This window comes from Marmota marmota, unplaced genomic scaffold, assembly GCF_001458135.2.
Source record: "Marmota marmota marmota unplaced genomic scaffold, marMar, whole genome shotgun sequence".
NCBI lineage: Eukaryota > Metazoa > Chordata > Mammalia > Rodentia > Sciuridae > Marmota > Marmota marmota.
Genome location: NW_025999900.1, coordinates 63,508,930 through 63,534,262, shown reverse-complemented (window position 1 = coordinate 63,534,262; position 25,333 = coordinate 63,508,930). Strand labels below are relative to the sequence as shown.

General features: G+C 52.0%; 1 protein-coding gene across 5 annotated transcripts in view; it reads right to left on the bottom strand.

The window, feature by feature from the left end:
- The window catches only part of Eml1 (EMAP like 1), a 158,805-nt gene that overhangs the window by 1,612 nt on the left and 131,860 nt on the right, over positions 1-25,333 (bottom strand). For all 5 annotated transcript variants that reach the window (XM_015495506.2, XM_048799314.1, XM_015495515.2 and 2 more), the window contains 13 exons: positions 24,366-24,476; positions 23,556-23,651; positions 22,055-22,189; positions 21,341-21,440; positions 20,196-20,350; positions 18,210-18,335; positions 17,897-18,028; positions 15,880-15,947; positions 13,516-13,604; positions 3,311-3,408; positions 3,122-3,209; positions 1,742-1,837; positions 462-592 (listed from right to left, as the gene is read on the bottom strand). In XM_015495506.2, the coding sequence (XP_015350992.2) occupies positions 462-592; positions 1,742-1,837; positions 3,122-3,209; positions 3,311-3,408; positions 13,516-13,604; positions 15,880-15,947; positions 17,897-18,028; positions 18,210-18,335; positions 20,196-20,350; positions 21,341-21,440; positions 22,055-22,189; positions 23,556-23,651; positions 24,366-24,476 (1,425 nt within the window). The remainder of the gene's footprint in view (positions 1-461; positions 593-1,741; positions 1,838-3,121; positions 3,210-3,310; positions 3,409-13,515; positions 13,605-15,879; positions 15,948-17,896; positions 18,029-18,209; positions 18,336-20,195; positions 20,351-21,340; positions 21,441-22,054; positions 22,190-23,555; positions 23,652-24,365; positions 24,477-25,333) is intronic.

The following is a 25,333-nucleotide window of genomic DNA, read 5'->3' as shown; positions in this document are numbered from 1 at the left end:
GTTCAGACCTGGACCCCGTCATGCTCTTCCTCAAGCAGAAGCTCTCATCCGTGCACCTGCTGGGGGTGCAGGACACAGGAGGGACACAGACACAAACTCCATGGAGTCCTTGTGGTCTGGTGGGGACGAGCCAAGTGATGCCCTAGGCCGAGGTACCTCAAGTATCAGAAGGTGGCGCCGGGAGGGGTCCACCCAGAAGCAGGATTGACTGGCTGCTGGGGCAGCAGGGAGGGTCTCCTTGCTGAGGGACGGGGGGGGGGCTCCCGGCATGGGGTGGGCTCAGCGGGGCTGGGGCAGAGGGAGCGTGGGTGGGAGAGGGAGGAGGTGCAGAAGCTGCACAGGTGACCGTGGACCTGCGGTTTTTCCAGTGGGGAGCTGCGCAGGTGCTCAGAGCTGACGTGAGCAGTGTCACATCTACATGGTGGCCGCGAGGGAGGAGACTAGCGAGGACACCTCCTCACCCTAAACTGAGAGCAGGGGTAGGAGAAGAGGTGCACTTTGCCGAAGTCGTCCCCCGTTGACAGCAGTTTTTTCTCATGGGCCCGACAGACAGCGTTGATGTCAGTTCCATCCGAGCCTTCCGGCCACACTCCTGAAACAGACCACAGACAGCACTGAGACACCAGAGAGGCAGGGGGCCAGGAGCAGGCCCCGGGTATCACCACCGCAGAGCTGCCTCGAGGCGCTGCTTCAGAGGCAGGGGCTTGGCCTGAGGGGGGCCTTTCCTCGGGTTTCAGGTTCACCCACTCGGGCTGGTCTCAGGAAGCCCTTCCACACAGCCCTGCGGTGCTGAGTGGGGACCAATGGCAGGCTTTCTGGTGCCCACCTCTCTAAGGCCCCTCTGGACATAACACCTTTCCCCAGATCATCTGATGGAGGCTGACTAGTCCCCAAGGTTACAGTTTCCTTTTTTGGGGGGGTTACTCTTTACATGTGAAAGTTTCCAGGACTGGTTAGCCCTGGGCCTGTGTGCCTTCCAGATGTTCCTTGGTGCTGGTTTTGACGGCTGCCATTTGTCTGCTGGCTGCCTGGTAGGCGGTGCCTGTGGGTGCCACTCACTGACTAGGGCTCCAGAACCCTGTGTCCAGGTGGTGGGCAGACACCATTGTCTGGGAAACCCTTTTGGTTCCAGAAACTTTGGGCATAAGAGAGCTAGGTGCATGTCGGCTTCTCAGCTGGCATTCTAGAGAAGACAGAGGGCTCTTAGTGTTAAACACCAGAAAATGGTAAAACAACAGAAACAAGGAGACTGTAAATTCTTACCAATCTATAGAATCGTGGTCTCTCAAAAAAGATGACAATACCACTTTTCTTTTTTTTCTACTCAATTGTGGCAATTTATCTTAGGATACTCATGAATATATTCCTAAACTGAACTTAAACAAAAGTGCAGTATTTAGTTTAAGGACCAAAAAATGTCAAACCCTAACAAATAACAAGGAGTGAGTGCCATGTGGTTCATTTAGGTGTGTCTGGCACAACCTGATGTGGAAGATTCTAGAGAACTATCTCAGCACCTGTTCTGTATCATGGAAAAGGGGTAAAAGCCCATTTCTCTAGCTCTGCCCAGCTGGACATGGCTGGGTCACCCTGGCCCTTTCCAGGGAGCTGAAGGGGTGTCTGGTGGGGCACACGCTGAAGCCGAGCAATTTGACAAGACTGGAGACTATGAGGCTTCATAACTATTAAAAAATATCCTAAAAGTAGACACGTCTTGTGTTCAAACACCTGCAGAACTTACCAAAGACATGGAATCCCAAAGTGCAGGTATAGGTAGCCCACTCAATGTCTCTTGTAGTCTCCACACTTACGACTTGCTTGCAAGCAGAGGGGACCCCTGGAAAAGGCCAATGGTCTGGTGACACTTAATCCAAGCCCCCAGCTCTCCCTGGGTAAGCCTGAGTCCTCAGGACTGCGCCCCAGCAGGGGACACCCCCACGTCTACCCCATGGGGACTGTCTGGGAATAGAGACCAAGTTCCAGGCTCAGTGTAGGCCTCTTCTTTGTTTTCTTCCCATCTCCTCCCCCAAGTCTATTCCCACAGTCTGGCTTTTCTGGTCCTCAGGCCTCTGCTGCCCAGGACCCCTCTGGAGACCTGAACCCCACCCTGCCTCTGGGGTCGGGCTGCCCAGCCCTCCCTAACACACTCCAACAGCCCCAGCACCTGGGGCTCCAAGTTGGAACTGGAAACAAATGGAAACCAGTCTCCCCAAGAGCCCAGAGACTCCCAGGTGACGTAACTGTCCCTCAGATGAGCTCTGACCACTGGGGAATGAGAGTGTCTGAGAAGGTTTTAGACCTAGAGACCGTCCCCCCAAACCAGCACCTGCCCCTGTGCCTGTGTTGGGCAGGACCTGGGGAAGGAGCTGGGGGACCAGGTGGGGGAGGCTCAGGCCTGTAGTGCTGCTTGCCCAGTGCCTGCCTGTCCTGGCTCAACAAGAGGCCAACATGCCCGGGTGGCGTGACCTCCTCCCCACCCACCAGCTCTGGGCCCACGGCCCGTACCTGAGCCCCAATCTCCTCTCTGTGAAAGGGATGAGCCAGAAAGTGCTGTGGATCAGGAGGAAATGTAGGTAATGACACTGAACTTTCCAGCTGCTTTCCAGTGGGGTGGAGGCCAGGCCTTCCTCACACTCCATGATCTCCTCTGCTTAGCCCAGAGCAGGGGCCAGGTAGTGTCTGAGGAGTTAGTGCATGGCAGGTCCTAGGTGCTCAGTAAGTGCCACCCTTTATCACCCATCCCTAGGTCTGTCCAGGTGGAGGCTGGGAAAGGAGGAGGAGGAGGTCCTGGGGACTTTGTGGCACCCACCTGCTTTGGGTGACACCTTTACCAGGGCCACTCTTGCTGTGACAGCTGCAGACCCCATTCTCATCCCACAACTGCCCAACTCAGCCTCTCCAGCAGGGCCCAGCCTCTCCTCCTAGAGATGGCCCACGCCAGCCTGAACCCTGTGTCTCAGCACCGGGAAGGTCAGGGAGGTTGTGCAACTCCTCCATCTTACAGAGGAGGAAACCGAGGCCCGGGGAGGACACCATAGGCTTGAGCCCTGTGGGCCCATTTGGTCTCACTGCGACCGTCCCATGTGACCTAGATATAGATACCTCCTGGGTTGTTACTCACAATAAAGGATTTCGTAGTCCCCAGAGTTGGACACGAGGTACTGAGAGTCTGCAGACCAGTCCAGGTGGGTGATGAAACTGGAGTGACCCTGGGGAGGACAGCTGATGAGTGGCACGCTGGTACACACCCTGCCTGGCACCATGTGGCATGGGAATGCCGCACTCCTGTCGGCGAGACGCGTGTACCTACCGAGCACTTGCCAACCCGCGCGTACTTCCTCCCGTTGTCCCCGACTCCATAGATGTAGATGCAGTTGTCATGAGAGCCGATGGCTAAGAAGTTCCCATCTGCAGGAGCAGGACAGAGGAGAGGGCAAGTGTCACAGCAAGCACTCAGTTCACCAGAAGGAACAACGCCAGCACCAGCAGAGACCGAGGCCAAACAGCCCCGTGGATTATTTCAAAGAGAAGGATTTGTTTTTGAACGAGTCCTGAACCAATTCTGAAGTTACCCTAGAAAAATCCACACCTGACCAAATTATAGAGCCTGGTAACAACTTATAAAATCTTCTTGTACACTTTTTTTTTTTTTAAAGAGAGAGAGAGAGAGAGAGAGAGAGAGAGAGAGAGAGAATATTTTAGTATTTATTTTTCAGTTTTTGGTGGACACAACATCTTCATTTTATTTTTATGTGATGCTGAGGATTGAACCCAGCGCCCCACGCATGCCAGGCGAGCGCACTACCGCTTGAGCCACATCCCCAGCCCTCTTGTACACTTTTAAAATGTAAGTTTATGCAGTCTCACAGAACCCTTCCCTGTCACCCCTTCCCAGCCACGCAGGATGGAGACTGACTCCTTCTAGGGCTGCTCTGCCCATGGCCTCCTTGGTGACCGAAAAGGCTCTTCCCAGCCCTTCCCGCCTCTCTTCCCAGGGGCCATCCTTGGCGCCTTCTTTGCCGCAGTTCCTGCCGTGGAAAGCCTTGCCCATCAGGCTAGCTGCTGTGCCAGGTGACAGGGAAGGAGCTCACCGTGACTTGGCCTCCTGGCCGGCAAATGAGCACGCTGAGCGCTTTGCAAGGGGAGGAAGACCCAGGTCACACAGGGACAGCACTAGGCCGGGAGACGGGTCCTCAGCAGGGGCCAAGGGAAGGACACAAGGCAGAGCAATGTCAGTGGTGGTAACCTGGAGCCACACAGATGCCCAGAATGGAACGGAGGGCCGTGGGGTCTCTCCACTCCCACGGCGGCTGCAGGAGACTCATAATTCAGATGGTCTCCACTTATGACGGACACACTCTGTGGCTTTTCTAAGTTCTAATGTCACGTTAGTTGGCTTTCTGATGGCTTTCAGACACCTGAGCTGACTAAAAGGAGGAAGGATTTATCTTAGCTCATGGTTTCAGGGGTTTTAGTCCATGGTCTCTTGGCTGCTGTTTTGGGCCTGTGGTGAGACATATCATCATGGTGGAGTGTGTTGTGAAGCAAAGCTGTTCACCTCTTGGCAGCCAGGAAGCAAAGAGGGAGAGGAGCAAGCGGGTCCCCACATCCCCTCAAGGGCCTGCCTCCAACAACCCAGCCTCCGCCCACCAGGCCTGCCTCCTGAAGACTCCCCAGCTCCCAGCACCACCATCAGCTGGGACCAGCCTTCAACCCTGGGGCTTCTGGGGAATACTGAAGCCACCACTATCACAGATGGTGAGAAAGTGCTAAGTGTCCAGTAGAGACCACACTTGGAATTTTAATCTTTGCTGGGGCTGACGATATGTGGCTTGAGGCTCCCTTGGGACATGAGGCAGCTGTGACAACAGCACTCTAGCATGCCGTGCCATTAAGCCAAGGTGTCCCAGCTTACGGTGTTTTCATGCAATGGTGGGTCTGTCAGGACATAACCCCGTCGGGAGTTGGGAGATCTGAAATAAAACCAAGTGTCTGGCTAATAACAAAGCCCAGCCAGGGTCAGTCAACAGGCTAACAGAGGCTGGATGTGCCTAGGCACCATCGGCTTCTCGTGTCACCAGCCTTCCTCTCCCCACAGGCTCTGGGCCTCACCCAGCTGGCCCAGGGACGATCTAGTTCCTAAGCTGCTCTTTGGTCAAGATGAGAATCAGCTGGAGAGCTCATGGAGACAGAGCCAGGGCCCCTCACCCAGAAGAGGCGGGGCAGCCGTTTTCCTGGTGGACCAGCCTGTCCCACTGGGGCTCTTCGCACAGAGCCTGGGCACCTGACAGTGCCTCACAGAGGGTGCAGTTAGTCTGGGCTGCAGGCGAGAAAGCAGGCTCTGTCCCTCAGTGGTCTCTGAGAGGCAAAGTGACAGGTGGCAAAGACGCTGACCTGCTGGCCTGGAAGCTGAACATGTGCCTCACCATGGCATGGACAGGGGAGTGCTGGGGTGGGGGACACCGTTCAGGGACAGGACGGCACAGGTCTCCAGGGCAGGGCACCCTCCCTCCAGGCACTCTGGCCTGGGAGTGTGGGACACCATGTGGCAGAGGAGAGAGGCTGGCTGGTGGGCAGGGCCCACATCCTAGCAGGTCTCAGAGCAGGCGGGAGAGGTGAATTTGAGGCTGGAAGTGACATGGTGAGCGCCGGGTCCTGACTCGTCCTAGCAGAAGCAGAAGAACCCACGGCTCAAAGGATGGGGGATGAGACTAAGAACAGAGCAAATGGCCGTGGTGCCCCGTGACCGCGCTCGTCCTCACTCGCAGAGAGCCATCCTCCTGCCGCGGGCTGAGACCAGGACAGTCCGCGAGGTGTGTGCAGCTGACTGACGGCCCTGGATGTTATTGTCTTCCTATGTCTGTTCTTTAAAAAATATAAAACTTTAATTCAATCAAAATCGTTTTGTCTACTCATAAAGAGGCTGGTGCGTGTCTCACACGAGAGTCCCCTGACTCTGCTTTTGTCTTCAGTGACCCCCAGGGGGCTGGCATCTTGCCAAGGATTTAGTCAACTATGGACGCAAAAATAATTCGTCTAATAGCCCAAGACCACCGTAGGTAAAATGCTTCAGAAGTGAAAGCCAGCGGATGACGTGTGGCGGAGACGGCAGATGGCCCACAGACACCCTCGTGGTTTGTGCTCTTGGGCTACGCAGGATGCCGGACCCTCTGGTGGTTCTCATGCCCCAGGACCCGCCTGCTCAGCCCCAGCCTGCTCCTGCAGTTCCAGGACTGGCCTCTGAACTCCTTCTTCACCCACAGCTGAGGCAGGTGACAAGGGTCTTCTCTGCTGTGCTCACGGAGTCCACCATTGCTGGAAGGGTTTCCCTGTTAATCCCACTGCTCAAGTGGCGACCAGCTGGCTTGACTTTGTGAATGAGGTAACGTCTCAGTCACCAGGACCCACACACCCAATGTCAGCCTTGAAGAGGACCTATGCGGCAGCAGACCACCCCCCGGGCCACCATCCCGCCACAGCTCCACTGACGAAGCTCCAGGGCGGCCAGCTCTTCCCTCAGCTGCCAGCACAAGATCCAGAACCTTCTTGAGACTGAGGGCAGGAGGAGAGGCCCCCCTGATTGAAGGACAGCTTCTTTTCTTCGCATGCCCAGGGATGGGTTGAGGGTCTAGGCTGAGATCTCAACAGCAGGCTGCTGGGTTCTCTGGCAGTGGCCATTGTGCTTGGACACCTGGTGCCGCCTTCTTTCTGGGGTCTAAAGAGTATATGCACCTCCAGGCAGCAGGTGCACATGCTGGAATCTGCACTCAAGCATGCAACTGGTATTTACCGAGTGCCTGCTCTGTGGTGCAGTCAGTGCTGTGTGCAGTGGGGTCCCTACCAGTAAGGGACCCTGGGCCATTCCCCAAGAGTCTGAGTTCACTGCTTGGGCTGTTCCAGGGGCCTTCACGGCTGCCCAGGCTGCCAATGACATCACGTCTCCCGAGCGTATGCTCAATGCTCCGCTCTCCAGAGGGCACATTCACTCCCCCTCCGTGGGAGCCTAACAGTCGCTTGCAATCTGTTTTGAGAAGGATGCTTGCTAACGAGGAGGCACTGCTCCCCTCAGGAGCCTGGGCCTGGCCCAGAGCTCTCACCTTTGCCCCACACAGCCTGCAGTCCACAACCGGAAGTCCAGATGCAGGGCTTCCAGCAGAAAGAGCACTCTGGTCTCCAGGGATGGTCACTGGTGTAACTGAGGGAAAATGGAGGTCTCCAAAGGCCCCGAAAGCTACATGGGATTGGATGGGACAGCGGGGCCTTCTGGGAAGGCAAGCTGTGCCAAGGTCCTCCTGTGCTCAGCAGAGGTCCAGCGTAACTCTGAAAACGATGAGGCGCTCATGAGCAGGCAGACGTCGGCCACAATCGACAGACAGGAAGGCAACACCTCAGAAGGCACAAATGAAGGGCATTCTAGCTCCAGCAGGCTCCTCACCAAGGAGGAGCAGAGGCTCCCAGGTCACCGGGAAGCTGTCTGTTGAGGTGAGAGGTTAGAACTTTCTTCTGGCCCAAGGAAAGAGCATCCAAAAGATGCACTCTATAGGGCTCTCACAAGAGAAGGAGGCACTCGCTGTGAGGTAGAGGTGACACTGTCAATCAGCTGGTAAAATAAGATTCCTCCAGGCAGCAGCAGCATCTGAATTAGGCCAGCATTTCCAGGACCCCTAACTGCTATTTCCAAGACTGATAACATAGGCGAGCATCCTGTGTCTCGTAGAAAAATACTATCCTAAGGTGTAACCAGGGCAATGGGAAGGCTTAGAAGCAGTCACCCCCTGGGAGCCATGAGCACCCCTGACACCCACACTGTGATCCCCAAGCCTCACTTCAGACATAAAAAGAGCTAAGGGCACCTTGGAGAAATGGTTCAGAGGGGTCTGAGGCAAGAAAGTCCAAGATGACCCTGGAACAATGTGCCATGCCAGGGAACAAGTGTCAGAGGCTTCCAAGGTCACATCAAAAGGCTCAGGAACCAACTGAAGTGCCTTCCCCTGGCCAGTGACACACAACTGTCCCACCTGTTGTAACTACAATAGTCTGAAACAGCAAGTAACTTAAATCCATAAACAGCAAGTCACATAAATGCCACCACTGACCGGCCACTGCTGGAGCGGGAGAGGGAACACTCACTGTCTTGGAAACTAGAAGCAAAACAAGGGAAACCAACACTTTATTCTGACTTCCCCATAAGAGCTCCACTGTGGCAGAGGGAGGTTTCTCTGAACAGAACTAATACATCTAATAAGTGAAGAAGAAAGCCCAGGTGGCACATGGACGGCTGGCAACCCCGTACGGGAGAAGGCGATGGGCATCAGCAGCTGCCAGCGACACAGAGAGAGCCAAGCCAACCACACGGCCTGCAGGAGAGACCCCCGAGTGTCTCACACCTCAGGATCCCAAGTCACTCTGAGGAAATGGGGGCACAGAGGGACATGTCAAGCCTCCCTCAGGGATGCGGTCAGCAAACGCAGAGTGGGAAACCCACAGGGGAGGGGCAGCTCTTCAGCTGCCGTGGGGGAGGGGGGCACCTCTGGATCAGCAGGGACTTCGGAGACCCATTGGCCAAGGACCACAGATGGCCTTGTTCTGGGTCCTGGTTTACACAACTGTGGGAAAGAGCGAGCGTTGGACCGAGCACCACCCGGACCTCCGGTGAAGCTGAGGGAGCTGTGTTAATCTGGCTGAGGAGGAGACCATGGCGTGGTGGCTTGGCACTCTAGAGGGCGGGCTTGGTGCTGCGGCCAGGCGGGAGGCTGGGAACGCTCTCCTTCAAGGCCACGACGACCCTGGGCAGAGCTCACCAGAACCCGTTCAGCAATCTGGAAATCGACCAAAGCCAGAACGGCCGGCGGTCTAAGGGTGTGTGCGCTGCTGCGCGGCAGGGAAGGGCAGGGTGAGCCTGGGGCTGTCCTCATCCCCTCCCAGCAGCTCAGATGGCACCAAGGTTACGCCAGGGAGGAGCAGCCTCTGGGGACAGCAGCTTCACAGCTGTGACCAAAGCAGGTCTCTCACTGTGAAGCCCTGGGTGACACGGAGGCCCAGCAGCACTGCGGATGGAAGGGATGGTCTCCAGGTGGCTCAGCGGGGAGGAACAGCAGCTCTATTAGCCTGAGATGGTGGCTGTGCTTGGGGTAAACATGGTCTGGGGTGGGTGGGGGGACACTGCAGTGTGCACGGTGGAGGCTGCAGAGGTCCCTGGCTGTACGGGGCCTCCTGGCCACATGGAGACTGCACAGATGCAGAGAGCAGGTGGAAGCCACACCTACTGGGTTTGAAGGGCCTGAACTTTGAATTTCCTCTCCTGCCTGCACATCCACGGATGGAGGCCTGGCTGGCTACAGGTGTTTAAATGCACTTCTGTCTAGGTGCTCTTCCAACTACACGAAGCGAACCAGAAAGACCTGAGAAGTGACAGCAACAACACAACGAGACCGTAATCCATCACTCCCAACCACTGCAGGACAACTAGTAAATCAGCAGGCCAGGGGCCTTGAATCAGCAGGACGGGGCCATGAACAACACTACCAACTGCTTGTCCGAGCTGATTTACCTAGAACACTCCGCCCAGGACTGCAGGGTACTCACTCGTGTCCAGTGTCCAGGGAACCTATCCCAGGACAGGCCACGAGGAGGCCACAAGACACCCCTCAATGTATTTAGAGTGACCAGTCACACAAAGTCTGCTCAACGACTATGATAACATGAAAACAGAAACCAGTAGCTGAAAGAAATATGGGGAATCCACAGATATGTGGAAATTAGACAATGCATTTCTAAATAACTCATAAGCCAAAAAGTAAACACCAGGGAAATTAGCAAATACTTTTGAACTGAATAAAAATGAGAACACATGTCAAAGTTCATGAGATGTGGCTCAAGCAATAGTTAAGATTTATAGCTTTAAATATCTATACCAGAAAAGAACATTCTCCAACAAATAACCCAAGCCTCCATCCTCAGAAACTTAAAGAAAGAAAGAAAAAGGAACAGAAGAAAACAAAAAAGATCAGAACAGAAAAGAGAAAAAAACAGAAAATAACAGAGGAAAACCCAATGAAACCAAAAGTTGGTTTTCTGGAAAGATCAGCAAAATTGGCAAACCTCTGGCTAGCCCAATCAAGGGAAAAGAGGAAGGGCACAAGTTACCAGAATCAAGGATGAAGATGAGTTACTGAGACCCAACCTCAGGGACACGGAAAGGATCACACGGGCAAGTACTACCAACAGATTTATACCAACAAATGAGACAACTTAAACAAAAATTCCTAGATAAACCCAAACCACCAAACTGACTCAAGAAGAAACATGAAATCCCAATAGACCTATAATAAATAAAGACATGGAATTAGCAATTACAAACCTTCCCCCAAGAAAAAGCCCAGAAGGTTCCACTGAATTCACGTGAGTTCCGTCAACTATGTAGTCGAGAAACAACAGCAACCTTCACAAGCCCAGAAAACAGAGGAAAGGAGGGTCCCAACACACCCTCAAGACTTGCAGGACCCTCAGCCACATCAGGCCAAGGCACCAGGAAGGAACTCAGAGCAACATCCCCTGGGACACTTCTGCAAAAGTCCTTCACAGACTATTAACAAATTGGGTTCAGTAAGATGAAACAGGGACTGTACCCCGGGACCCAGCGGGATTCACAGAGGAACTGAAGTTGGCTTAACACTGGAAAATCCGTGTAATTCACCACATTGAAAAAGAAACACAAAACCACGTGGTCAGCTTAATAAATGCAGACAGAGCACATGGCAAACTAACACCATTCTAAACTGACCCACTGGACTTCACAACAAAACAACAACAACAACAACAAAAAAAACCCCACAAAACAACAACAACAACATCAACAAAACATTTGTGCTTCAAAACCCTGAGCAACCCAGGAATGGAGGGGGACTTTCTCATCAAGGTGAAGGGCATCCTTATCCCTAAAGATGAGAGAGAGAGGCTTTATCTAAGATGGGCAGCAAAGTAAGGGACCTTCTTCTTTTCACATTTTACTGGAGGTACTACCTAACACAGAAAAGGAGAAATAACTAAAGACATCCAGAGTGAAAAGGAAGAAGAAAAATTGTCATTTTCAGATGATGTGATCCTGGAATGAAGAACTCCCAATGGTCACCCCCCCACACACCCCTCTAAAACTAATAAAAAGTTGGAAAGGTGAAAGGATATAAGTTCCATGTGCAAAATTTAATTTTATTTCTATATACTACTAACCAACAACCTGAAAAAAATTCCATTCACCACAACATAAAAATAACTTAGGAATAAATTTAACAAAGAGAGTGCAAGACTTGAATTGTACATGAAAAACTATAAAATATTCCTGAGAACAATCAAAGAAGATGTGTGTAGGGCATGGTGGCTCACACCCATAATCCCAGTTACTCAGGAGGTTGAGGCAGGAGGATCACAAGTTGGAGGCCAGCTTTGGCAACTTAGCAAGGCCCTGTCTCAAAATAAAAAAATTTAAAAGGGCTGAGTATGTAGCTAGCATACATGAGGCCCCAGGTTTAACACCCACTAGCCAAAAAAAAAAAAAAAAAGAAAGAAAATCTAAATAAATGGAGAGATACTCATGGATTAGAAGACTCAATTTATCAGTCAAGGTGAGAATTCTCCCCAATATGATCTACAAATTCAACATAACTTCTATTAAGACCCTACTAGACTTCTTAATTTTTTAAAATTTATTTATTTATTTTTATGTGGTACTGAGGATTGAACCCAGGGCCTCACACGTGCGAGGCAGGTGCTCTACCACTGAGCCAGCCCCAGCCCCCCTAATAGGCTTTTTAAAATCACAAAGTGACAAGCTGATCCTAAAATGTGTGTAATATTGTATAATGTCAAGGAACCCAAACAGCCAGTAGAACTTGGCAAGTAACCAAACAGCTGGAGGAGTCACACTAGTCAGCTCCAAAGTTTACCCAAAGTCACAGTCATGACCACGTGGAAGGGACAGGGTCTACACGGGGGAGGGACAGAACCGAGGGTCTCAAAGACGAATCTTCATGTTATGGTCAACTGATCTGTGACAAAAAGGCCAAGAGGATCCAATAGAGACAGATATTGCTGTCGACAGGCAGTGTAGGGACGAGGGACATCTGTGTGTAGAACGACACGCTCTGACTCTTAGCTATCACAGTCCATTAGAAGCCACTCAAAATGGGCCCCACCTGAACGCACGGGCCAACCCGACACCTCTGAGAGAAAGCACAGGAGAAGTCTTCCCGACCCTGGGCACGATCCCTACGAGAAAAAACTGACCCACTGGACTTCATCAAAACAACAACAACAACAAAAATAACACAAAACAACAACAACAAAAAAACATTTGTACTTCAAAAGACTCCACCAAGAAAATGACAGGACTAGCCCAATGCTGGGGAAAATATTTATGAAGCCTTTATCAGGTAAAGAATTTACATGTAGAAGAAAGAACTCCTGCAACTCAATGGTAAGACAGGCAACCTCATTTTAAATGGGTAAAAGACATGAATAGTTATTTCACCAAAGAAAATCTAGGAATCTCAAATGGGCACATAAAAAATTGCCCAATGTCCACAGTCACTAGGGAAAGGCCAATTAAAACCACAGCAGGCACATCACTCCCCTCAGAATGGCCACCACGAGAGACAGGCAGTACAGGGGTCGGGGAGGAGGTGGAGACCCCAGAGCCTTCCGACACTGCTGGAGGAATGGAGATTACGACAGCCACTGTGAAAAACAGCTGGACGGTGTCCTAGCGTGCTGAACACAAGTTCACCATACAATCCACTGATGCAACTCCTAGGAACTTCCCCAAGAGAAATGAAAATATGCCTTCAAAAAGCCATTTATACCTGAATATTCACAGAAGCATTATCACAATAGTAGAAAGTGAGAAATAATCCAAACGTCCGTTATTGGGGAAAAGTTAAACAAAACATGGCATATCCCCAAAATGGAATGCTATATAGCAATTAAAAAGGAATTAACTATGGAGAACAATTTATATGGACAAAGAGAAGATCAGTAGTTGTCTTGAATGGGGCAGCGGGCAAAGATGAATGGCTCATAGATACAGAGGGAACTTCTCAGGGGGATGAAAAGGTTTCAAAACTGAATTGCAGTGATGGTTGCAAAACCCTAAATGCACTAAGGATCATTGAGCCGTACACTTGGTGGGTAAATAACAGTCTGTAAATGACACCTTGAGAAAGCTGTCAGACACAGCCCCCACCTTCTGGGGATGTATTCGACAGTTATCGGATGAAACAATGTCATGGGAGGAAGGGTGGGAGCTGCGGAGGCCGGGCCCCGCTAAGCACTGGCCATCGTGGACCTGCATGGTGGGCACAGGGGTCACTAGGCTGTCCTGTTTAATTTTGACTATGCTCAGAATTCTCCATGACAGTGAAGTAACACTCGTCAGCGCAGGAGGGCAGAGACGCCGCCCTCCTGTGTGGTGCAGGTGGCTCTGGGGAGGCCGAGGCGCTTTCCTCAGGGCGCAGCTCTCACCTGGGGAGTAGCGCATCACGGACAGCTGCTCGTTGCCGTCCGTGTGGACGGTGACCAGGTCTTTTGTTTCTGTGTCAAACACAAACCACCTGTTAAAACAAGAGAAACAGAGAGGCAGTTTAGGGGGAAAGTCAATAAGGGCACGACAGTAGGGCAAGACCGTTAACAAGTGTCCATCAGAAGGGCGGCACACTCCGGGTGGCTCAGTAAGAAAGCTTATTCCCAGGTTTCATCCAGAGGAGTGTCCTCTGAATACCCATGAGCCTTCTCTGAAAAGGAAGAGCACACAGCGGTCTGGAAAGACTCAGTTCTCAGCGCTATGACATGGTCTCTCAGCATTGTGTTTTGTGTTTTGTCATTTACACACGGAAGGAGAGAGAGCCCTGCACAGGAAGACGGCCAACACCTAGTGCTGCAGCCTGTGGTCAGAGGAGTGGCCAAGGACTGCCTGCTGAGCTCACCCAGAGCTCTGGCCCCACCTGGACCAGCCGGGTGCAGGAGGAGGGGCTGGGCAGCTGGGTCAAGTCCAGCTCTTCCGTGTGCTAGGGAGCAGCCACAGGGCGGATGGGGGACAGCAAGCCTGGAAGAGAGCCAAACGGACAGGCTTTGACTTGGACTTCTCCGGCCAGTTTCCAGTGGTGACATGGGATTAGAGTTGGGGTCTCCTCTGCAGGCTTGAGTTGTGAGGGACCTGGGAGTGGTTCCTACCTTCGGTAGGGACCCTGCACCCACTTCAGGGTTGATGGACTTCAGAAAGACTGAACACTGAGGGGTGGCGGTGGGTGGGGCACCGGGCTGCGGGGCTGAAAGGCTGTGGGCTCCCCGAGGCTGCAGTTTCAACCCTGGACACCACTGGCGTGGAGCTGCTGTGTGCTTGCTTCCATTCAGCACTGACCACTGCCCATCAGGACCGCCTGAGGTTTGGATGCTGCTTCTCGGCTTTGATTTCTGGCATCTTGAACAACCATGTATCTTTAACATGTTATTTAACCTTAACAGAGGCCAGAAGGTAACAAATAGCAAGGCTGGGCTGACTGGAACGTGCCTTTGAAATGTCCTGTCTAAAGGACAGCATCAGAGCATCTGGCCTGGGACCAGCAACATGGGAGGGGCAGACGGAGGGGCCACGTCCTCAAGCCCACACCGCTGCCTGTTCTGAGCATGCTCTCCCTGTGGTGCACAGGGAGGTGATGGCATTTTGTGGGAGCTCAGAGGGGGGCCTGCTGAGCTCCAGCCCCAGCTGCCTGGGAGAGTGAAACGGAAGGGGGGGGCCGCACATGGGTGGCCGTGCAACGCACTCTGATGACCTGTGAATGCCTTGGGACGGTCACTCTCTTTCTACCCTCCAGACAACAACGGCATCTAAGTGGTGCACTTCTCGAGGAGAAAGGATGGGAGGAAACCACCAAGTATCTCAGTGAAACCACAGTAAGTGCATGTGGGCAGCCCCCCGCGCCGCCCCGCCCCGCCCCGGGTCTTCCTTCCCGTTTCAGTTACCCACGGTCAACATTGGTCTGAAAATATTAAATGGAAAATTCCAGAAATAAGCAGTTTTAAAGCATGTGCCATTCTGTGCGCGTCACCTGCCTCCCTTCTCATCAGGCAGGCACTGTGTCACCTCACGTCATCGCAGCAGAGGGGGACACGGTGCAATCAGCTGTTTCTGCAGAGATGCACCCACCTAATTCATGTTTGTTATAATTGCTCTGTTTTATTGTTGTGGTGAGGCTCTTCCTGTGCCTAACTTAGAGGTGCTGTCACGGGTTAGGACACAGGGCAGGATGCTTCACCACCGCCCCCTTCAGCCCTGTGCGACAGAGCCAGGCAGACAGTACCACCATGACTGACAGAGGAAACAAGTTCAGAAAGTTCATGTGACCGGCTCAAAGACACACACTGCCAAGTGGCAAAGCAGAGTTCCAACACAGACGTCGGAGGTGCGCGTAGATAAACACTAGCAAACCTGAACACGAGGCTCAGAATGGGCACTCTCAAAATTCTGAAAGTCCAGTTAAAAAAAAAGAAGCAGTTTTAAGTTCTGGGCGCTTGGGATTGCTTTCTCGCCTGATTCCTCCTCCTGAGCTCTCGGGCAGGCCTGGGGAGCTCCACAGACTTTGAACCTGGAGGCAGATTTGGGGGAGACTCTGGGGGGGCCTGAGGACCAGGCATTTTTATATGATTGAGGACCTATAGCTTTACAAAATGACCCCCAGTTTCAAAACAGGAAGGACCACTGCCTTAAGTTTTGAGTTTGGACTGATTCTTGGAGAGTCACTGGGAGCTGAGAAGCCGCAGTCGGGAGCTGGCTGCGTGGGGCCTGGGGGCACATGGGGTGCGAGCACAGGCCGCCTGGGGTGGGCTTACCTCCCAGTCAGTGTTCCGACCGCAACCACAGACCCTGAAGGATGAAAACCAGAAGACTGAGCTGGATCCTAAAATATTTTAAAGGAAGTGTAAATTGATGGCAGATATAGCACCACAGCATGACACCCCCATGCCCCGCCACCCCCGTAGGCCCAGTGGCTCTATTTGGAAAGTCCTTTCTCTCCACAGAGGAGGATGGCTTCCCCCTGGATATGTGGCACATTTCTTCTTCTTCTTCTTCTTTTTTTTTTTTTGTAAGTTTCTAAGTACCATAAATCTTTTTAAATTTTTTTAATTAATTTTTTATTTATATATGACAGAGGAATGCATTACAATTGGCACATTTCAATAATACTAAAGTTTTATCCTTTCAGAATTTTTCCTTTTGTCTTATCCCCTCTCATATCTACAGTCATCAGATGAGAGACTAACAGGGAAATGCTCTTTTTTCTGAGCCCTAGTTTAGATTATGCTCAGTGGTCACTTGGTCAAATAGTGAGCTGTCTGGAGATAAAACCAGCTGACCCCTGCAAAGAAGCCAGGAGTGGACATGGAGGGCACAGAGATGCACGAGGATTAACTAGAGACTCCAGAGACTGGAAAGAAGCAGCAGCTTCTGGCTTTATCCTCTAGATGCCTCTTCCTAAGTGGGAGCTCAGGCCGCCACGACCCACACGTGGACCTCAGGTTTCCCTTGGCACTTTACCATTTACAAAAGCACTTTGGTGCAGGCCATTAATCTGAGCCTCATGACAATTGTGAGATGAAGACACTGCAGTACAGAAAAGTGACGGCTTCCTGTCCAAAGTCACAGGGCCAGTGGCCCAGGAGCTGACTTGCTGCAGGCCTCTGGCTTCCAGCTCTGGCCCCACCTTTACGATCAAGCTGAGTGGTGAAGGGGCAGGGAAGTGTAGGGACTGTCACTGCTTCCTGAGGCAGTCATGCTGATGAGACAGAGGGGAAGGCTGCCCTCTCTGAGCACCGCTGAGCCCCTCTGGCTCGTCCCTCCCATGCTCAGCTGGCTACAGTGGTCAGCAACCCATCGAACCTTTCTCTGAAAGTAGAGAGAGGAGAGCCAGACCCAGCACCTGGGGGATGCCAGCCACTCTGCAGGGCATTAAAGAATATGCTGGGGCTGTGTATATCATCAAGGGTGCAAGAACACAGGCGGTCCCTTTGACTCTCACAGTGCGGTGCTGAGGACAGAGCCTGGGGTTGGCCAGTTGGGTGTAAGTACTGTCCTGCGACTAATCAGTGACCTTGGCAAGTTATGTAACTTCTCTAAACCTCAATTTCCTAGTTGATAAAATCAGAGAGAAAAAAAATTTTCTTTTTTTTTTTTTTTTAAAGAGAGCGAGAGAGAGAGAGAATATTTTTTAATATTTTTTTTTTAGTTATCAACAGACACATCTTTGTTTGTATGTGGTGCTGAGGATCGAACCTGGGCCGCACGCATGCCAGGCGAGCACACTACCGCTTGAGCCACATCCCCAGCCCGAGAAAAAAAATTTTCAACCTGCAGGGTGGCCGCAAGGATTAAGACAACACACATCCAGTGTCTGGCAGGCAAACAGCCAGTGCTCAAGAAATGCAGGCCTGTTTTACATGGAGGGAAAGGTATGCAATCTGTGCTCCTTTTGCAAAGTTCACAGAGATTCTGACTTTAAAACTAATGCTTTATCTTTACCATCACACTGAGAACGTAGAGACGAATTGAACTGTTCTCAGTACACCTTGGGAGCTCCTATCCAAGAGTCACGTCACAGACAGAATACGGCTTATGACGTGCATCTCCAGCACTTGAGGCAGTGAGGACACTGCGCCCAAGAACCCGTGAGCAACTCGACCTGCTAAGAGTTCAGGGGAACGTCGGCACTGCAGGGCGAGAGCGGTCGGGGCACGTGGAGAGCAGTGCGACTCTGAAGAGCTCAGTGGGGGAGGCTGGCTTGCAAGAAAAAATGAGCAAGTTCCAGGTAAATTTCTACAAGAAAGGTAGAAGTGTAGCACGCATGCTTACCTCTATGATTTTGTCCCAGACGGGCCGGTGGCCGACAGCGTCCCAGAGAGTGGCGTGCTTGTCATGCCCACAGGTCAAGAACTGAGGTTTGGAAGCATGGACGGCCAGTCCCCAGAGCTCATCAGTGTGACCCTGCAAAGAAGCAAGACATAGGAGCTTTGAGACCCCACAGTCTACAGCGGGGGTCTGCAGGGACGACGGCACGGGCCCCTTCAGTGCATCCCTCATTTGTCTCTCTGCCAAGGCCATTTCAGGGGGACACAGGAGTGACTGCCTCCTTCTGGAGCTTACTTGAATGCTCAGTTAACCATACCTGAGTGATGGGTGTGAAGTCCCCTGACAGGGTGCCCTGCAGGACGAAGTTCCTAGTCGTGCCTATGAGGATGACCTCGCCCTTCCCCTCGGCCACCGTCCGGATTGGGCCAAACTGTTCAGGAATCTGCATTGGAAAGCGTGGTGTGAAAAGATCTCAGATTTTATGAAATTGTCAGCTCAAGCATCCAAAGTCCTTGTCTATCCATCACATGGGAAGGACTCAGCCGTTTCATATACATGTGCACACACGGAGAGAGGTTAGCCACCACAGCTGTGGAGTGAACGACTGAAACCCCAAACCTTACTTTTTTATTATTTATTTTTATTAATGTTTTCTGCAGTGCTGGGATTGAACCCAGGGCCTCGCACATGCTAGGCAGGCATGCTACCACTGTGCTCCATCCCTGGTCCCAAACCTTACTGCTAAAACTATAAAACAGTTTACATATCTTCAAAGAATCAGCAAAAATCAAGTTGTTTTAAAAAAAAGGGTATTTTTTTCTGACCCCCAAAATAATAAAGGAATATAATTGGTTAGTCTGCTCTTCACTTGTTATGACTTCTGTGGCAAGAGTTGATAAGGTCTGGAAAATAAGGACCAGTAAGAGTTGCTGTAACTTTGAAATGGCAACATTGTTCTGTTTAGTTTTGAAATCCACTGTTCATACTGATGGACACCAGAAATGATCCAAATATTAAGAAAAGGATTCAAAACGCACTCATTGAGGCAATTTGCCATGAAGAGTTGAAGTTCTCGCCCTCCAGGAAGACAGGGTCTCTGAGCCAGGCAGGCCTAGCTCAGGGAGAGTGGCCCAGCGCAGGGACAGTGGCCTAGCTCAGGGACAGTGGGCCACTCACATACCCTTTCTCTATCTTCCAGGCAGGCCATTGGCCTGGGCTTGGGAAAAGGTGATGGCAATCCACACAAAGAGGAGTCACAGATACCAATAATGGCGAGTTACCTCCAATGAGGCTTCGGTGCTTCCTTTGCTGCTATAATTTAACACGGGAACATCTACGACTAGTAATAGTCGTAGATTAATAGTAATGTTCACTCAAGTGCCGATCAAACCTTAGCATAAAAAGTTCTCAGACTAAAACTCCACCAAGGGGGAGTGCCGGCTGATGCTCGAGGAAGGCCTCCTTGATACAGGCGATGGTCAGTAGAACCAAATCCCCCACTGCTGAACAGTGCCTTGTCATGTGCTGTACAGCAGGCCTTGTGCGCTCTGACTTAGAAGCTGGAACAGTGCTGCAGCATGTCCCTCTACAGTAGGGACGCACAGCATCACCCATTAGATCGACAGCAATTTTCCCTTCTGTCTGCTCATAATTTCCTGGAACCCTGGGGGGAAAACTCTTGTGTGTAGAGGAATATTAAATTTTCTGCCTCTGGCTTCCAGGAAGGCAGGGTGGCTCCTAGGTAACCCGGAGGTGAAGCAGGTCTCCTAAGCAGCCGGAGTGCTACAGAGCCTGTTGGCCCTGAGCTGAGAGCCAGGCACAAAGTAGATACTCAATAAACCTAAGTGCAGAATGATAATGTTGGCAAAGTAACAGGCTGGAAATTAGTAAAAGGCAGGAAAGACTTAAATGATAAATCAAAATGTGGGTTATAGTCCCCTGTAAAATTAAATTGGCCCTATTAGAAAAACACTGTAAATATGAAGTGTCCATTAGCCTCAAATTTTTTTTTTTTTTTTTTATGGATCCTAAAAAATGACTGTTTTATCAGAGAGTATACAGAAGTCGAGTGTTATTGACAAAGGCAGAGCCTAAAAATACCAAAGCCTCAAATTTTTATCAATTTAAGTTTATTTTAGTTGTACTTTAATTGCCTCCACAATTGTAACAAAACACGTTGTTTCCATATAATTCCATCTAAACAAATTTTAAAACTGTAAGTTAAGGATTCTAAACTAACAAGGAAATGAGTCAGAAAAACAGTTTAAGGTTAAAGCGAGTCTGTAGCAGCCTGCCGACTCACCTCAGTTTTATGAAGTTTTTGATAGTTTCCATTCCAAGAAACGAGCTTCCGGTCTTTCCCTCCTCCGGACACCAGCGTGCCGTCTCTCAGCATGCAAAGCGCAAAAATGCCGCCCTCGTGGGCCCCTTGGACGGCGTGGCTTATGCGGTTGGTACCTAGACACGCAGGAGACCCCGTTAGCGTGTTCACAGGCTTGCCTAGTCCATCCTCCGACCTCACTTCACTTGGGCTGAGAGGGTGGGGTGGTGAGTTCAACTCTACGAAGGACTCAATTTCTAGAAGCTCACAGTGCTCCAGTGAGCCTCAGCGGACTCCTCTGTGATGAGGGAAAGGTGCACGCTGTGGCCGGGAGCGTGGCCCGTGTTCGTGCCCACGCCTTCCCCAGAGTGAGCTGCGTGCTGGGCCAGGTGCCTGCTCCTTTCCTCAGGTCGACCTTGGGGAACAGGCCACTGCTCCCCCACAGGACTGTTCCAAGGATTAAGCAAGCAGTGCCTCAAGCACCAGGAGCCGGGGTGTCTACAAGTCACCTCGTTCTGAAGGCCCACTGGGGGTCCCTCTCCACCTCACCCCGACCTCAACTCTCCGACCCCTGAACTGGGGTGACGTATTTTCCTGGCCGTGGTAAGTGTCCCCAAGTCGCCTGCCCTGAACTGAGCACATCTTTCCAGAGTGAATCTCTTGTCCCCAGTGGCTCGCAGTAGCAGGGGCAGCAGCAGGGATCTGGCTCTGGCTCCTCGAGAGCAGCTCACACACTGCTAGTTGTAGCAATTAAGAGACGTCTGCCCAAGGCTGTGTGAACCAGGAAAAGTTACCTAACTATTTTCTAGCTATGCGGCCATTATAACTTCATCGCTATAGCTTGTTAACAGATCTCCTAATAACGTATTAAATCCTTCACGGCACCTCGGTCCTAAAGACCCTTTAGGGTGGTACACTTGACTTACCACTCTCCAGCTTTCTTCCGTTCCAGTTTTATGGTTTCAGGACACACGCGCGCGCGTGCGTGCGCACACACACACACACACACACACACACACACACACACCCTGGAATTTAACAGTAACTCTGTGGATCATATCAACAGACAGTTCTTATAGAAGTCATCCTTGAAGTCTTGCTTATTACCAAAGCATTGGCACTGTTACCTTTTCCCCATACTAAGATGTTGCCACTGGAATCTCCAGTAATGGTGTCACCGTTTTCAGAAAACGTCACGCAGAGGACAAACTTTGGCTTTTCCTGTTTCTGCAGAATGTAGTAAATACATACATATGTGTATTGAATCAGGACAGCCTTTCCTGTGGTCTCGAGAGCTGGAGCCACAGCAATCCCCTGTGGCTTTCATTTTTATCCACCCTTACGTAACTACGCTGCTCTAAGAGGAGGAGAGACTCTGGGGCTCCAAATGGCGGGGGAATCCTGAGGTTGCACAGTCGAGCAGAAGGGGTGCTGGCGGGGACTAGGGGCGGGCTGTGTTGTCTTGACCACAGAATAAGAAGCAGAACCCCACACCAGAACAAAGGACCCTCTAAACAGCCCAGGAGAAGGTCCCTGCGTGCTCTCCCGGCCCACAGAAGGCACACACGCCTCCGGCACCCTTCACGAGACGGCCGCCCCCACGCACCCTCTGGCCTGCGCCGTCCCAGCTCCTCGCCGGGGCCTGCTCCCTGCCCTGGTCACTGCGTTACCAGTGAGGCCCACAGGCACAAGCGGCTCCTGTCTAGGTGAGGGGTCCTAGAGCATGATGTGCCACCACACCCCCAGGTGCAGTCCAGACTGGGACACCTCAGCGCCCCCCTAAAGCCCAGTTGATCACATGCACCTCCCAGGGGAAAACCAAACAAAAGATGTAACTTTACCTCAAATAATCCTTGCTTCTTATTGAGGGAGTTTCCTTCAAGTGTCCAAAAGTAGAGATGTGATTTTCCACAGGTGACTATGACATTGGTGTCCGTGGGGTGGAAATCCGCAGCAAACACAGCTTCATTAGAACACTTGAGGGGAAACAGGGCAATCAGACACCTGGAATCTCCTAAGACAATTTTCTCTTAAGAATATAAATCTGAACTACCAATAAACAACTCATTCCAGCCAAGCACGATGCCTTTTGAGTTTCCCACTGAATTCACCCTGTATGAAGTGGTACTGGCCACGTGCCTTGACCACCCCCTCGCCTGACCCCCGCTGGCTGTGAGCCCCGAGGATGGGCAGCTCAGGGCAGCGAACTGCGCAGGGCAGGAGGGGCTGCAGTGCCCATGCTGATCTCCCAGGCCTGGCGCATGGCAAGGTGCTGAGCTCTAGGCCTCATCCCCACCCGTGAGGGGAACTCCAGAGAAGGGTGGGAATCTGGATTCCCACAGCCCCACTCTCCTGGCTGCCCTGACCCCTTCCCCGGCAGGGAGGCTCTGGGTCCTGTTCCTGGGCCTCTGCCTGAGGCGCAGTCTGGGGTCCACTGTGCTGGGTCTGGGTCTTTGGCGATCACTTCATTACCTCTCAACTGCTCTCCTGGCCTCTAGGGCTGCGCTCGGCCTGCTAAGCCTGGCCTTGCTAGGAATTCAGTCATATGTCCTTGAACCTGGATGGAAACTTGCTTCTGATCCCTTCCCACCTAGCAACATGGCAAGGACACCCAGGATTCCTGACGAGGACCCTGGACGGCAGGGCTCCAGCGTGATAGGAAGCACGCCTGACCAGAGCACAGGATCTGCCTCCTGGACACACAAGAGATGGCTGGGTGTGAAAGGTCAGCGGGGGTGACCCCAGTGTCAGGAGAGCGAGGTATCCAGCGGGCACCTTGGTGTGAGACAAGTGATGCTATCTGATGTCTCTAATGTCAGGTAAGTTCGGTTATCTAAGGCTAATAGACGCCAAGATGAGAAATCCAAAGTCAGTTCTATAACAACAGGAATCCAATGACGATCTCAACAGGATGAAAACATAAGGAGCTTCAGGAACATTAAGTTGACATTCTGGGTAAAATGGATTCAAGGCAGTGAGAGAAGGCCAAAGTGGACCACTGCAGGGAGAACCCCAGGAGGGATCTGATTGGCCTCAAGTCCCCCCAGAGTCTCCTCAGCTTGGGAGGTGCCCGGGCTGGGGCAGTGCCTGGAGCTTGGGTGCTGGCTGCCTCATCTGGCAGCAGAGGCTGCCGCAGCTCCCTCACTAGGGAGTGAAACAAGAAATAACTGTGACAGCACTCAGGATCAGGTCCTGCCAGGGGACAGGGTGGGGCCACAAGACCTCAAGGGGAAGGAGCCACACTGGGGCAGGGTGGGGCAGGGGCAGCTGGGAGCTGCTGAGGGGCTGAGGTTGTGCCAGGGCCCGCGTGGGGAGTCTTGAGCGCTGGGGCTTGAGTGAGACCTTCGCGTCGGCCAGCCGCTCTTCTTTCTGCCAGTCCCACAGGGACAGTACGTGGTCATTGGAGTCGTCCACAGCGCAGAGGTTGCTTCCTCCGTTCTGGAAGAGAAAGCTGTTCATAGCAAGACTTCATTGAGAGTAAACTGGGATGCGCACGATTTTAGTAAAAACTGCTACTCTAGTCACCGTTCTTCACCCGCTGCTTCTGGGACCCGCATCCCTGGCCAGACGGGGAGCGTAGGTGAGCCTGGCTCCTGAGGGGCAGAGTGGGAGGGCCGGGGTCAGAGGCAGCTCCTCATCCAGGCTCCAGAAAAGTCTGCCCAGAGGGCTCAGGGCAGCTCCCGGAGGAGACAGTGCCCTCGGCGGCAGGTCCCGGGGTCTGTCACAGCTGTGGCTGTGAACATGTGTGGGTATGTGTGTGTGCATGTGTGTGAGCTGGATGAAGAAGCGTGGATCGGCTGGGCCGGCACACCCTGAGGGAGCCGGGAAGCCTTGAGGCCCCCTCCAACCTGTCTGCACACAGGCAACGGGGCCAGTGGAAGCCACCTGCCAAGGCAGCAGGTGACGTTCAAGGCCAGAGCAGGAAGGCTGCCTTGAAGAACATGAGGACAAATATGGGGGTGGGGGCTATTTCCTTTACCACGCCCACATGGCTGAAGCGTACGACTGGAAGAATGTCCCTGATGAGGGGACCTGGGAAGCCAGAAGGTCCCAGAGTGCGAATCTGCACCTGCACAGGCGGTAAGCCCCCCACTCCAGCCTGGGGGCTCCCCCTGAGGCCTGAGGCCACAACACCACGGGCTTCATACTTACAGATTTTGAGAATGCAATACAGGTGACAGCTCGGTCAAAGAAGCCTATCCCGATGACATGCAGCGTGTTCAATGTCACAGAATCCCAGATGCGCACATGTGGGGGCAGTTGCTGTTATGAACAAATGATGCCATCAGTCCCGTCGACTGACCTGTCCCTCTTCACCTTGAAGCTACACGATCACCCGGGAAGCAACTGCGATTTTGTCAAAAACCAAAGATTTTTTTCCCTGCATTTGAGGAGCTGCCTCTGAATGAGACAAGACATCCCAGTGGCCACAGGGGGGCCTGGGCTCTGTGGCCAGCTCAACACTAGAAGTCCACCGAGTTTTAAAACTTGACTTGGCAGCTCTTGACAACCATACCAAGGACCTGACTGTGCAATGTGCACATCTGGATGTGTCATAACTTTAGAAATGAAAAAGGATAAGGAAAAGGGCATCGCATATGAGGGTTATTTTTATTTTTAATAGGGTCTCACTATGTTGACTAGGCTCAAACTCCTCCTGCTTCAGCCTCCAAAGTAGCTGGGGCTGCAGGCCCCCCCTTTCTCCTGGCTCAGGGTTCTCCTTTTAAAGTCCATTCGGTTGCTAAGGCACAAGTATGTCTAAGTTCATCCAAATGGTCACTGCCAAATAGTGATAAGAGTTTGACATGCCTGGGCTCAACAGGAGCAAATCAGGCTATTGATTATGCATAAATAAAACTTAGGGTTGTCATAACTCGCTCAAAACCCTCTGAACTGTGACCAGGGTTATTTATACTAACTTCTCTCTTCCGTATAGAAGAAAGCATTGTAGAGCAACCTGCTGATTTGTTACCAAGGCAGGGCACTGTCTCTGATGGTCAGAAGTATTAGGTGAACCGGGTTCTGGTCTGGCCTTATCTCTGAGTAGTTGGGTGTCTGCACGGTCCTCCAGGGTAAACTGGATGAGCTCAGGGAACTACACCATTTTCTCAGGTTCTAAA